General features: G+C 46.0%; 1 protein-coding gene across 1 annotated transcript in view; it reads right to left on the minus strand.

The window, feature by feature from the left end:
• Positions 1 to 15,109, minus strand: part of GALNT17 (polypeptide N-acetylgalactosaminyltransferase 17) — a 449,556-nt gene that overhangs the window by 216,125 nt on the left and 218,322 nt on the right. Inside the window, exon 3 of the mRNA XM_004268765.3 lies at positions 8,630 to 8,796. Coding sequence (XP_004268813.1) covers positions 8,630 to 8,796 — 167 coding nt within the window. The remainder of the gene's footprint in view (positions 1 to 8,629; positions 8,797 to 15,109) is intronic.

The following is a 15,109-nucleotide window of genomic DNA, read 5'->3' on the forward strand; positions in this document are numbered from 1 at the left end:
ACCACGCTTTCCCCCCTTGGTGTCCATACGTTTGTTCTCTATATCTGTGTCTCCATTTCTGCCCTGCAAACTGGTTCACTTGTACCATTTTTCTAGGTTCCACATATATATGTTAACATACGATATTTGTTTTCCTCTTTCTGACTTACTTCACTCTGTATGACAGTCTCTAGATCCATCCACGTCTCTACAAATGACCCAATTTCACTCCTTTTTATGGCTGAGTAATATTCCATTGTATATTTGTACCGCATCTTTATCCATTCGTCTGTCAATGGGCATTTAGGTTGCTTCCATGACCTGGCTATTGTAAACAGTGCTGCAGTGAACACTGGGGTGCATATGTCTTTTTGAATGATGGTTTTCTCTGGGTATATGCCCAGTAGTGGGATTGCTGGGTCATATGGTAATTCTATTTTTAGTTTTTTAAGGAACCTCCATACTGTTCTCCATAGTGGCTGTATCAATTTACATTCCCACCAACAGTGCAAGAAGGTTCCCTTTTCTCCACACCCTCCCCAGCATTTGTTATTTGTAGATTTTCTAACGATGCCCATTCTAACTGATGTGAGGTGATGCCTCATTGTAGTTTTGATTTGCATTTCTCTAATAATTAGTGATGTTGAGCAGCTTTTCATGTGCTTCTTGGCCATCTCTGTGTCTTCTTTGGAGAAATGACTACTTAGGTCTTCTGCCCATTTTTGGATTGGGTTGTTTGTTTTTTTACTATTAAGCTGCATGAGCTGTTTATATATTTTGGAGATTAATCCTTTGTCCGTTGATTCATTTTCAAATATTTTCTCCCATTCTGAGGGTTGTATTTTCATCTGGTTTATGGTTTCCTTTGCTGTGCAAAAGCTTATAAGTTTCGTTAGGTCCCATTTGTATATTTTTGTTTTTATTTCCATTTCTCTAGGAGGTGGGTCAAAAAGGATCTTGCTGTGATTTATGTCATAGAGTGTTCTGCCTATGATTTCCTCTAGGAGTTTGATAGTGTCTGGCCTTACATTTAGGTCTTTAATCCATTTGGAGTTTATTGTTGTGTATGGTGTTAGGGAGTGTTCTAATTTTATTCTTTCACATGTAGCTGTCCAGTTTTCCCAGCATCACTTACTGAAGAGACTGTCTTTTCTCCATTGTATATCCTTGCCTCCTTTGTCACAGATTAGTTGACCATAGGTGTGTGGGTTTATCTCTGGGCTTTCTATCCTGTTCCATTGATATATATTTCTGTTTTTGTGCCAGTACCATATTGTCTTGATTACTGTAGCTTTGTAGTATAGTCTGAAATCAGGGAGTCTGATTTCTCCAGCTTCATTTTTTTCCCTCAAAACTGCTTTGGCTATTTGGGGTCTTTTGTGTCTTGATACAAATTTTAAGATTTTTTTTGTCTAGTTCTGTAAAAAATGCCATTGGTAATTTGATAGGGATTGCACTGAATCTGTAGATTGCTTTGGGTAGTACAGTCATTTCACAATACTGATTCTTCCAATGCAAGAACATGGTATATCTCTCCATCCGTTTGTGTCTTCTTTGACTTCTTTCATCAGTGTCTTACAGTTTTCTGCATACAGGTCTTTTACCTCCTTATGTAGGTTTATTCCTAGGTATTTTATTCTTTTTGTTGCAATGGTGAATGGGACTGTTTCCTTAATTTCTCTTTCTGATCTTTTGTTGTTAGTGTATAGGAATGCAAGAGATTTCTGTGCGTTAATTTTGTACCCTGCAACTTTATTGATTAGCTCTACTAGATTTCTGGTGGCATCTTTAGGATTTTCTATGTATAGTATCATGTCATCTACAAACAGTTACAGTTTTATTTCTTCTTTTCCAATTTGGATTCTTTTTATTTCTTTTTCTTCTCTGATTGCCATGGCTAAAACTTCCAAAACTACGTTGAATAATAGTGGCGAGAGTGTACATTCTTGTCTTGTTCCTGATCTTAGAGGAAATGCTTTCAGTTTTTCACCATTCACTATGATGTTTGCTGTGGGTCTGTTGTATATGGCCTTTATTATGTTGAGGTAGGTTCCCTCTGTGCCCCCTTTCTAGAGAGTTTTTATTATAAATGAACGTTGAGTTTCGTCAAAAGCTTTTTCTGCATCTATTGAGATGATCATATGTTTTTTCTCTTTCAATTTGTTAATATGGTGTATCACATTGATTGATTTGCATACATTGAAGAATCCTTGCATCCCTGGTTTAAATCCCACTTGATCGTGGTGTATGATCCTTTTAATGTATTCTCGGATTCTGTTTGCTAGTAGTTTGTTGAGGATTTCTGCATCTACATTCATCAGTGATATTGGTCTGTAATTTTCTTTCTTTGTAGTATCTTTGTCTGGTTTTGGTATCAGGGTGATGGTGGCTTCATAGAACGAGTTTGGGAGTGTTCCTTCCTCTGCAGTTTTTTGGAAGAGATTGAGAAGAATGGGTGTTAGCTCTTCTCTAAATGTTTGATAGAATTCACCTGTGAAGCCATCTGGTCCTGGACTTTTGTTTGTCGGAAGATTTTTAATCAGTTTCTATTTCATTACTTGTGATTGGTCGGTTCATATTTTCTATTTCTTCCTGGTTCAGTCTTGGAAGGTTATACCTTTCTAAGAATTTGTGCATTTCTTCCAGGTTGTCCATTTTATTGGTATACAGTTGCTTGTAGTAGTCTCTTATGATGCTTTGTATTTCTGTGGTGTCCATTGTAACTTCTCCTTTTTCCTTTCTAATTTTAGTAATTTGTGTCCTCTCCCTCTTTTTGATGAGTCTGGCTAATGGTTTATCAATTTTGTTTATCTTCTCAAAGAACCAGCTTTTAGTTTTATTGATCTTTGCCATTGTTTCCTTTGTTTCTATTTCATTTATTTCTGCTCTGATCTTTATGATTTCTTTCCTTCTACTAACTTTGGGTTTTGTTTGTTCTTCTTTCTCTGGTTCCTTTAGGTGTAAGGTTAGATTGTTTATTTGAGATTTTTCTTGTTTCTTGAGGTAGGCTTGTATAGCTATAAACTTCCCTCTTAGAACTGCTTTTGCTGCATCCCATAGGGTTTGGATCATTGTGTTTTCATTTTCATTTGTCTCCAGGTATTTTTTGATTTCCTCTTTGATTTCCTCAGTTATCTCTTGGTTATTTAGGAATGTATTGTTTAGCCTCCACATGTTTGTGTTTTTTATGGTTTTCTTTCCTGTAATTGATTTCTAATCTCACAGCGTTGTGGTCGGAAAAGATGCTTGATATGATTTCTATTTTCTTAAATTTACCGAGGCTTGATTTGTGACCCAAGATGTGATCTATCCTGGAGCATGTTCCATGTGCACTTGAGAAGAAGGTGTAATCTGCTGTTTTTGGATGGAATGTCCTATAAATATCAATTAAATCTATCTGGTCTATTGTGTCATTTAAAGCTTGTGTTTCCTTATTAATTTTCTGTCTGGATGATCTGTCCATTGGTGTAAGTGAGGTGTTAAAAGTCCCCCACTATTATTGTGTTACTTTCAATTTCCTCTTTTATAACTGTTAGCATTTGCCTTATGTATTGAGGTGCCCCTATGTTGGGTGCATATATATTTATAATTGTTATATCTTCCTGGATTGATCCCTTGATCATTATGTAGTGTCCTTCCTTGTCTCTTGTAAATTCTTTATTTTAAAGTCAATTTTATCTGATATGAGTATTGTTACTCCAGCTTTCTTTTGATTTCCACTCACATGGAATATCTTTTTCCATCCCCTCACTTTCAGTCTGTATGTGTCCCTAGGTCTGAAGTGGGTCTCTTGTAGACAGCATATATATGGGTCTTGTTCTTGTGTCCATTCAGCAAGCCTGTGTCTTTTGGTTGGAGCATTTAATCCATTCACATTTAAGGTAGTTATCAATATGTATGTTCCTATTACCACTTTCTTAATTGTTTTGGGTGTTTTTGTAGGTGCTTTTCTTCTCTTATGTTTCCATTAGAGAAGTTCCTTTAGCATTTGTTGTAGAGCTGGTTTGGTGGTGCTGAATTCTCTTAGCTTTTGCTTGTCTTTAAAGCTTTTGATTTCTCTGTTTAATCTGAATAAGATCCTTACCAGGTAGAGTAATCTTGGTTGTAGTTTCTTCCCTTTCATCACTTTAAATATATCGTGCCACTCCCTTATGGCTTATAGAGTTTCTGCTGAGAAATCAGCGGTTAACCTTATGGGAGTTCCCTTGCATGTTATTTGTCATTTTTCCCTTGTTGCTTTTAATAATTTTTCTTTATCTTTAATTGTTGTCAATTTGCTTACTGTGTGTCTCAGCGTGTTTCTCCTTGGGTTTATCCTGCCTGGGACTCTCTGCGCTTCCTGGACTTGGACGGCTATTTCCTCTCCCATGTTAGGGAAGTTTTCGACTATAATCTCTTCAAATATTTTCTCGGGTCCTTTCCCTCTCTCTTCTTCTGGGACCCCTATAATGCAAACATTGGTGCGCTTAATGTTGTCCCAGAGGTTTCTTAGGCTGCCTGCATTTCTTTTCATTCTTTTTCTTTATTCTGTTCTGTGGCAGTGATTTCCACCATTCTGTCTTCCAGGTCACTTATCCATTCATCTGCCTCAGTTATTCTGCTAACTGATTCCTTCTAGTGTATTTTTCATTTAAGTTATTGTATTGTTCATCTCTGTTTGTTTGTTCTTTAATTCTTCTAGGTCTTTGTTAAACATTTCTTGCATCTTCTTGATCTTTGCCTCCAATCATTTCCCAAGGTCCTGGATCATCTTCACTATTATTATTCTGAATTCTTTTTCTGGAAGGTTGCCTATCTCCACCTCATTTAGTTGTTTTTCTGGGGTTTTATCTTGTTCCTTCACCTGGGTACATAGTCTTCTGCCTTTTCATTTTGTCTATCTTTCTGTGAATGTGATTTTTGTTCCACAGGCTGCAGGATTGTAGTTCTTCTTGCTTCTGCTGTCTGCCCTCTGAAACGCCTCTTTTTCCTTGAATGTATGTGATAACATGGAAGTGGAGGGCTGCAGTTTCCACCTGAGCCATTCTTGACTAGCCTGAGAATGGACCATTCTACCCTCATTAAAATGATGGTTGCAGAACTTTTTCTTAATAAAAAGGGAGACATTATGCTTCACAGTTCAGAGGAGAAAAAACAATAACATTAACTTGTTTTTACTATAGGATCTTAATGTAAAACATGCATTGAAAAAAAGAGGGTGAGAACACAGGCAAATGAGCAGTTGCTTCTGGTTAGTCTCTTCAGTATTTGTTTTTGTCCAATTATATGTGCTTTCTGATAAATTCAAATGTCCCTACAAAGAGCGTGCATTACTTTTAAGATCAGAAAAAAAAATTGGTAAGGCTGGAAAAAACTGTTTTAATCAAATTCAAACAGAAGGTAAGCAGGGATAACAATATTAATGTTAGACAAACTAAATTCAAGGCAGGGGGAAAAAAGTATGCTTTTAAGATAAAGGGAGCATTACATAATGGTAACAACCACTGCTAATAGTGAAACCATTTAGATACAAATCTACAGTTGCCAAAGAAACTGACAACAAGATACAGAAATCAAACATTATTAGGAACACAGGAAGGAGTAGTCATTGTAGGAGGAGATGTTAAAACACCATTATCAAAAAGACTTAAAAAAATAAACTCATAGTCTAGCTAAACACACAAAGTTGATGTCTGGCAGGAATTCAATTTCATGATTATAGAGTAGGGGTATCTTTTCAAATGTGTATAGAACATATACAAAATTTGTTAATACTAGTCACAAAGAAAAAAAATGTTAACTTCCTCTTCCAGTTAAAGAGAAGGTACTTCTAACCCGGAAAAAATATAGAGGCTAGAGCTGGGGAAAGAAAACAGGGAAACAATATTAATGTAGACCTCTCTGGGTTCCCCAGGTATCTCGGGGGACAGGGGAGGATGAATGGGAATTAACTTTATGATCAGACTGAAACAAATACCTCTTCCCTACTTTTTCTCACCCATTAAACATCTTCATTTAGACCTGAAGTGTGAACCACTGAAATGGTACTTAACCCAGTGGGTCTCAAAGTGTGGTCCCTACACCAGCAGCATCACTGGAGAACTTGTGAGAAATGCACATTCTCAGACCCACCCCAGACCTCTTGATGCAGAACTTCCTCCAGGTCAGAGTTCCAGGAGGTTCTGATGTGAAAGCATCTGATGCTAAAGGTATACATAAATACCCCAGCTCCCTCACCCTTGAGCAGGTCAACTCTTGAGGGGTGGGTTTTACGCTGGCTTTGCCTTCCCTTCCTTATCCTACTTCCCCACTCCTCTAATGATGCACTTTACCTCCCAAATAAACTAATGCACTCAAATTTTAGTTTCAGGGCCTGTTCTGGGGGAACCCACACTAAGACATCTACTGGAGACCCCCATTCTCACACAGCTTGTGTTCTGGTTGAGACTGACCTATTCTTCCATTTCTTCCTCTTGGGCTGGGTCTGCTGAGATTTCCTCGGGGAAAGGAGCCCCACTGGTAGTGAGTCCTCACCCCCAATTCAGTCCAGCACCTATTGTTTGCTTTCTTCTCTGGGTCTGCTAGCTGTTCTCTGCACCACCTCTGGTCACTTCGTTGCTTGCCCCCTGCTAGCCCTTTCCCAGCCCTATTCAGCTTCATCATTTACTCCCTGGCTGGGCTGTAACAGGGAAGAACAAATCTGACTCCATATTAGATCTGTTCCTTTTACTTTAACCTTTGTGCTCTGTTGCCTGTGTTTAGTCATGCCGGCTCTTCACCTTTTGTAAAAGAATGTTGTCTTTAGCCTGATATACAGGATAGCCTGTTTTCAAGGCTCTGACCTTTAAGGGTATAACACTTTTCCACTCATGTAGTGATAAAGAGTTGCAGAACAGAATAACATTTGTCTTGGAGGTTTAGAGGAACATCCTGACCTGGCCTACGTGGACAACTACAAGAACAAAGGATTCTGACACCAAGAAGTTTGCAACAAGTAATCGTGGCCTTTTAAAGTGCTTTGCTGAAATCCTTCAAGGAGTTTGGGGGTTTTTTTGGCATGAGCCACCTGTCTCCTTGAATGGCCCTGCAATAAACCTTTCTCTGCTCCAAACCCTGACATGCTGGGTTGTTTGGCCTCACTGTGTCAGGCACACGAACTTGTGTTCGGTAATAGGGTGAGACTCACAGAGGGCTGGCTACCAGCCAGGCCCTGTGAAACCAAGTCCTGCCCGGTACTGGGAGTCCAGCTATGAAAGGCACAGCGATCCCATGTGCTATGTGCTACAGGAGGATACAGGGAGCTGAGGCAGCACAGAGCAAGGGTCTTAGGATGTCAGCAAAGGAATCTCCCAGGAAGTGACACATAGGGGACACCCGGGGGACGAGAGGGATTTAGCCAGCAAACGGAGGGGGGGAAGTAGGAGTCAGGATTCCCTGCAGAGGGTTTGGAAGTACTTCTGAAGCCAGAGGTCTGCAGGGGCACACAGAGAGGCTGCAGAGAAGGCCACTGTGAGCCATGACTTGGCCGGCTGACTTAGAGGCTTCAGGGAACTGAAAGAACCTCCTTCTCCCAAGAAGACCCTCCATGTAAGTTTTAAAATAAGAATGTGAAAAATCCAGCAAATGACCCATTAGTCCTCAAAACTTGGAGGCCCGGGAGACGGTGGTGCCCTGATGGGTGTAATGCTGGGTCCAGACCCACTCACACACTTCAGTGGTAACCATCAGCTGGTTCAGAAGGGTCCGGGGGACTTCAGCTCCTGGGCCGATGAAACGTGAGCTCATTGGAGCTGCTGAAGACATTCAGGTTTCCATCAGGACCCGTGACACTGTCCTGCCTCTTCCTCACCCTCTCCTGACTGGGGAGCACGGGGTCATCTTCTACTGATCACACCGAGAGCAAGGGGTTCAGCTTGCTCCTCATCTTTCAGTTGCTCTGAAGATAAGCCTCCCTGGCCTTAAGCACGCACACTGGCTGCCTTTCTTTGATGTCAGCGGCTTGTGCGCGTTTCTCCCCGCAGTGAATTTTTTAGGCTGGGATCCAACACAAAGGTACGATTGGCCAAAGCAACCCCCCTACCACCACTTTCACACGAGGCCTCCGTCTCCAAGGACTTCAAAGGAGTTTTGATATTGTCATATAACAAATACAAAAAGTATTTGTTATATTTTTTAATGGAGCCATCATTCCTAGTAGAACTGAACTCCTAAAGACCTGCAAACCCTGTGCCTTTCTACCGACAGTCACTTTGGGCACAGTGGCCCAGAGGGGAATTCTGATGTATGATCAACAGATCCCATCACAAGATAGAATTTCCCTTTTTCTTCTGCCTCTGGCGAAAGGACCAAGGAGATGGGATGGGGGGTGGGGATCGCGGAGGAATTCAGCTCTTCGATGTCATCTGCTTCCGGTAATATGAAGAGGGGACATGAGTCCAGACACACAACAGTAGTTTATTCTTCAGAGCCCTAGAGGACTCAAGGACTAATTAACTAGTGTTTACCTGGATTTCTTCCCCCAAAACAGGCCCCCATTCTCCAGCTATGCCCCAGGGACAGGAGACACAGTCACTTGGGCTCAGGATGGAATGAAAGTGACCCTTCCCCCCGCTCACATCGTGTGCTTGCACTGTCTTCTCCAACAGTTGCATGCAGGTTGGCGGCCCCATACCTTCATCACTGTTGTCATCCACCAGGATGATTTCCTTCAGCAGGTGGGTCGGTGTGTGGTTGACCGCGCTGTGGACTGACCGCAGGATCACCGACAGGGCCTCGTTCACGAAGATAAATATGATGGATATCTGGGGCAGCTCCTCGGAGAACTTCAGCTCCTTACACCTGGGGGAAGACAGCAGGGGACAGCAGAGTCAGAGGAAGGAGCAAAGCACAGGCACTGTGGCTGCACACGGTAAGGCCGTCAGCCCAATCCTGGTACACGTCCTCCCAAGGTGAGAATCGTTGGTTCCCTCTTGGCCTCTCTGGGCTAATATCTGAGAATAAAACCTAAGGAGGAGACAGTTAAGAAATCCAGCTCCACTTCTCCCAAATGTACCACCCCACAGGAATGAGGAGCATCAGTCTTGGGCACACATCGCCTGTCTCCCAGGCTGCCACGCCCACACGCACCCCCTGGTCTCACTTCAGTGCACACCTTCCCGACTTCCCACTCCAGGCTCCCGCATTTCCTTCCTCGGAGCCCACTTTGCTGCCTTCTGGGCAACTGCCTCACCCCCATCACTTCTCATCCAGAGGCAGCTGGGAGATGATGTATAAATACCCCAGCTCCCTCAGCCCTTGAGGTGGTTGACTCTGAGGGGTGGGTTTTACACTGGCTCCCAGAGTTTCCCCCGGTGGGATTAAGCTCCATCACCCATGGTGGCAAGCTGAATAACACCCTCTTAGGGGGACACCTGCCCTTCTCAGTCCTACTTCCCCTTAGTGGTGCCCTTTTCACTGCCCATATAAACGCATGCACTCAAATCTTTGTTTCAGGGTCTGCTTCCGGGAGAACCCAAACTAAGACATCTCTCGGACCTACCCAGTACCCAGCACTGTACAGGAGACCTTTGCTCTCATGGAGCTTACACTCTGGGAAAAGACATGAAACACACATGAAATGTATCATCATCAAGGAAGAGGGGCCTCTACCTGCTAGGACTGTGCTGCCTGACACACCCTAACTCTTCTTGCAAGCGTTCCTAGAATCTCCCTGGGGACTGGAAATGTGACCACCTGACTAAGAGGTGCTCCCTTCTAATATCCAGCAACTCCCCCATACCTGAAGACAGGGTGAGAGAGAAGAATGTTTTTCATCCAGGCTGGACTCAGGGGCGTAGGGCTTGGGCCTCCCTGGGGGCTCCTAGTGATGTAAGAGATGACTGGTACCCAGGGAACCGGCTCTGCATGCCTCAGTGATGGAAGCACCAGCACTCTGGCCTGGGGAATGTGGTTTTATGCATAGTCTGAGCCGCATCAGAAATACCAAGTGCAAACAGAGCAGAATGGAATACAGAGCTAGTGCATTTCAATGCATCCCCCGCCTCTCTGTGTGAGACTGTACAGCATACGGCACAATGCGTTCCAGAGCAAAACAAAGGGAATGGAGTGAAAGGGAAGCAGCACTGAAGAGACAGCAAGAAATACAGCTGTTTTGTTATGCTGAACAGCTTGGGCTGTGTCGGGCCATATTAATCATGTAGGCAATTTTCAGAAGAAAATAAAGTTTTGTTACAATATACATTTGTGTCTCCTAGAGGAGACCATCCGGGGATCCATCGATCATGCAGCCTCATTTTTACCTCGATGCTGTAAATTCACTTCTGGGGGCTGTCGAGGAGATTAGAATGGTTATTGATGGGCTCACGGGCAGTTGGCGGGGATCATCTCATTTACTGCGTGGTGAGCCGGGGGAGGAGGGCGCATCCCGGAAGGTCCCTCGGAGCCTCCCTGACAGGGCCGGCAGCCATCCTGAGCCTGGCAGGCTAGCAGCTGCTCCTCAACATACACGCGAGCACCCCGCCCGTACACACGTACCTACTCTGACATGCACTCCTGGGCCTGGTTTCCTTCTTTCTTTCTTTCTTTCTTTTCTGGCTGCACCACTCGGCATTTGGGATCTTAGTTCCCTGACCAGGGATCGAACCCGTGCCCCCTGCATTGGAAGCGGAGAGTCTTAACTACTGGACCACCAGGGAAGTCTCAGGGCCTTTTGTTTTTAAACAGATTCTGGCCCTTGAAATTAAGAAGACAAAAAGGCCAAACTGCATCGTACCAGCACCGTCTTCTCCAGCTACAGGCAATGGGGTCAGGCTGCCGTTAAGGCTGAGTGGTGGGTTAAGCCTCTTGGCCAGAGAAGGCAATTCCCTCTGCTGAGATGGGACTCGTGGGCCCCCGGTCCTGCCCCTTCACGGTCAAGGTGGCCATTCAGTAAATCGTGGGGGAATCTCAGAAGCAAGAAGCTCTCTGCCACACACTGAACCTGTCACCCTGGGCACAGTGCTCATGTTTCTTTCATCTCTAAAGCTGTCAAAATAATCCTCACTGTATTTAGTTCTAGGTGCCTGGCTAAGGTCCTCATAAGGATCAGGTGAGACCAGCCTTTGAGAGCCCTGGGAAAATGCAATGTACCAACCGATGGAAAGACCAGCCTGCCTGCCCGGCCCCTCCATCCTCCCTCCTGCCTCCTCTGATCCCTTTTGTAGATTTCCCATTACCATGGGCCAGGCTTCCAGAGTTTTCATTCAACCCAGATCCTGCAGGACCCAGCCAGGACTCTGCTCCCCAAAAGGGCTCCGGGCTCCAACCTCGCCCAGCTCACAGCGATTCACCTTTCCTGTGCCCAACATCTCAGGGTTTCCCAACAGGCAGACAACAGGAATACGGTCATTATGAAAATCAACATGGTTTTGTTGCTCTACAGAGGCAGATCTACCTTAAAAAAGTCTCTAAGCCTGGCTTATGGCCTGATATGCAGGCGCGGCCACAGTATGCTGGACAGATAGAAAACTGAGGCCGTAAGCACCTGCTGTAAAGAGGAGACATAGACTGAAACATACATTACTTCCGATCAGACACCCATGCCCAAGGCAGCAGATGAGTGCGGGAAGGGAGATTAAGGATGGATGATGAAAAGGAAACAGGGAGGCCACACAGGCCTTAGAAATACTAGAGACTGCACAGAGGAAGAGAACAGGTATGGCTCCTGCCCCTGGAGTTGATGCTGGACCAATCCTCCCTGTGGCCTGATGATGCTCAGATGGTGCTTCCAAACCACGCAGATCTGAGTATCCCACACCCTGCAGACCAGGGCTGACGTGAAAGAAGCATTCCCCCCCCCCATTTCCGAGTTCCTGCAGAGCTGACCAGGTGGACGGTGCTCAGTGCCAAGGTGCTGTGCAATGGCCCACAGGCAGGCAGATTTTGGGAAGGGAGCCGTCAGCTCAGCTCAGCATCCAGCCTTGTCTTTATACCATGGAACATACAGAATCAGATACGTTTCCTGCCTCCCCGACTGCAAAATCCAGGTGAATGAGAGAAACCCGGAAGGTCGTGTGGATAAAAGGACAGTTTCCAGATTTGAAAGATACCTGGGGAGAGGCCGGCATGCCACAGAAAATGCAAAATAACTAAAAATCCACAGGGCTTTGTGTGTGTCCTCTAGAAACAGACCCAGAAATGGGTCCCAGAAATCACACATTTGCTTTCAATAACTAGTCAGTAAGAAATAAACAATCTTGGGACTTCCCCGGTGGTGCAGTGGTTAAGAATCCGCCTGCCAATGCAGGCGACACGGATTCGAGCCCTGGTCGGGGAAGACCCCACGTGCCACAGAGCAACTAAGCCCGTGCGCCACAACTACTGAGCCTGCACTGTAGAACCCGCGAGCCACAACTACTGAAGCCTGTGCGCCTAGAGTCCGTGCTCCACAACAAGAGAAGCCACCACAGTGAGAAGCCTGCGCACCGCAATTAGAGAAAGCCCACGCGCAGCAATGAAGACCCAACGCAGTCATAAATAAATAAATTTATAAAAGAAAGGAAAGAAGTAAACAATCTTTTGTCTGAAAGAAAATGGTTGGTGGGAAAGCTATCTTAAGGTCTGGATCAATTCCAATCAAAGCTCCAGGCCAGGAGGGGAGCTACAAAGAAATTCGAGACCAGGTTCCTCTCCTCAAAGGGCTAACAAGAGACCAGATTCTGTGAAGCTGTCCTCACAGAGAAAAGACGGCAGAGACCAATAACCAACCACGTGACGTCTCTTAGACACCTTACCACTGTTCATCTGTCTATCTGTCCGGGAGGCCTTCTTGAACTCCGGAACTGCCTAAGGGTAACCACTGTCCCCCCTCCCTCATCCTGATCACCCCAGAGTCACTGGCATTGACTTCACTTAGCACCAAAAGTGCCCGTGCTCTTCCTTCACTGATGCTGAGTAAGAAGAGTTTGGGAGACTGGGCCGCCTCTGGGAACGCAGTAGGGAGTCAAGTGCCACGATCAAGGGTCAAGGTCTCCAGCAGGGAAGAAATCAAAGCCCAAGGAGACGCCCACGCCCTCTCAGAAGCAGAGCCCTGCCCACGAACACCTCTGAGGGAAACAAGTTCTATGACCCCAATGAGATACAGGTAAGAGGTATCAAAACACACTTGTGACCCAGTCTGCCAACCTGGAAACAAAAAGAGGACCCCAGGGCTTCCCTGGTGGCGCAGTGGTTGAGAGTCCGCCTGCCGGTGCAGGGGACACGGGTTTGTGCCCTGGTCTGGGAAGATCCCACATGCCGCAGAGCGGCCTGCGCGTCCAGAGCCTGTGCTCCGCAACGGGAGAGGCCACAACAGTGAGAGGGCCGCATACCACCAAAAATAAAAAAAAAAAGAGGACCCCAAAAGATCCCCATCATTGTAAAAATATTTAGATGCAACCTCTAGGAGACCCAGAAGATCACAGATAATAATGTTGATGATAATAACCAACACTTCACAGTACAGGTGCCAAAAATTGCTGGAAGCTTCCCTGTGCTGTACTATCTCATTTAGCATGAACAACGATCCTATAAGGTAGGCAGTATTTTCATCCTCATTTCACAGCTGAGGAAACTGGGGCACAGAGAGGTGAAGTCACTTGCCCTAAGTCACACAGCAAGTCTGAAATGCTGCAGGGGTGCCTGGACGTGAACATCACCATCTGACTTTTAGACTCTTGCAAACGCCCCTGCGTGCCCAAGGCAGGGTGTGGTAGCTACACAATTTCCAGCCCAGCCCCTTCCTAGCTAGGGGGACTTGGCTAACTGGTTTGGTCTCTCTGAGCCTCAGCTTCCTTTTCTCTGCCCTAAAAGCCCCAACGAGGTGGCGGTCCTCCATGTCCAGCTGCACCATACCCAAGGGCTGCTGGGAACACAGTGCAGACCAGGAGAGGTCCCTTCAAGTGGGACAGGTGAGCAGAAGCCAGCTTCATCATCCCCGGGGGCTGATAAGGCTGGTGGGAATGTGGGCAAATCTCCTAGTGTTCTGGCTACGAATCTGGGCAAGGGGCCAATTGAGTGCTGGTCTCCGAGGAGTTATCAAAGTCTTTTAACTGAAGACCCCAAGCAAAGGGAGGCCACGTCTGCTCTCAGCCACGCCAGGACATTGCCAAGGTTCCGCTGCTTATGAACCACTTCTGTCCTCATGCACTCAGGCCCATCTCTGTGGGTCCCCACCAGCCCTCAGGGCGGAGGCAGGGAACCGCAGGACCTATAAGGCTGGGTGTGGAGGGTACACACGTGTGTGCTCAGGATGGTAGATGGGGCTGTCCCGAGGGCCTGAGCCCAGGCTCCAGTCCTTGCCCCTGGTCCCCCTCCTGGTCATCAGCTCCTGGGGTCCCACCTAAGGTGAGGGCTCCCCTTCACTGAGCCTACCTGGTTTCTCTGTCACTCGGCTCACATGGCCCATCACTGTGCGGCCAACCTGCAGGGCCTTCCTAGCTGCTCACCTCAGCTCTGGCTCCCCAGTGCAACAATGCCCTTCAGTCTCTGCCCCACTGTCTTCCCAACCCTAGTGAAGGGACCAATACCAAGCACTGTCCGAGCACCGATCCCGCTGTCAGTAACGAGAGTCTTGGGTTTGATGGCTAAAACGCACTCAACACGATGACAAGGCAGTGCAACGCAAGGCGGAAAATGCTATACAGTCATCCCTCGGGATCCACAGGGGATCGGTTCCAGGACCCCTGCAGAAAGCAAGCCCCGCAGATGCTCGAGTCCCTTATATAAAATGCGCAGTACAGTTGGCCCTCCGTATCCGCGGATTCAGCCAACTGCGGATCCAAATCTACCGCTGGTTGACTCTGCACATGTGGGACCCGTGGACACGGAGGGTCAACTAGACCTACACCAGATGCGACAGATAAGCTGAGATGGGTCAGGAGGGCAGAGAAGATGACTATGGCCTGGGTTTGAAAGATGGATCAACGGATGACACTTGCTTGGTCAAGAACAGAGGGAGAGGCAGGCGAACAGCACTTCTGAGCACACAGAGGCACTAGGGCTCCCTTCCTCTCTTCCAACGCCTTCCAGAAGAAAACTGTCCAAGCTTGCTTAGAGCTGGGGCGCCAAAGTGCCAAGCTGTGCAAACAGAGACTCATACGGGGCTCTGCAAATTCCTACCAGGCTGATTCCTTTT

This window comes from Orcinus orca, chromosome 16 (genome assembly GCF_937001465.1).
Source record: "Orcinus orca chromosome 16, mOrcOrc1.1, whole genome shotgun sequence".
Classification (NCBI taxonomy): domain Eukaryota; kingdom Metazoa; phylum Chordata; class Mammalia; order Artiodactyla; family Delphinidae; genus Orcinus; species Orcinus orca.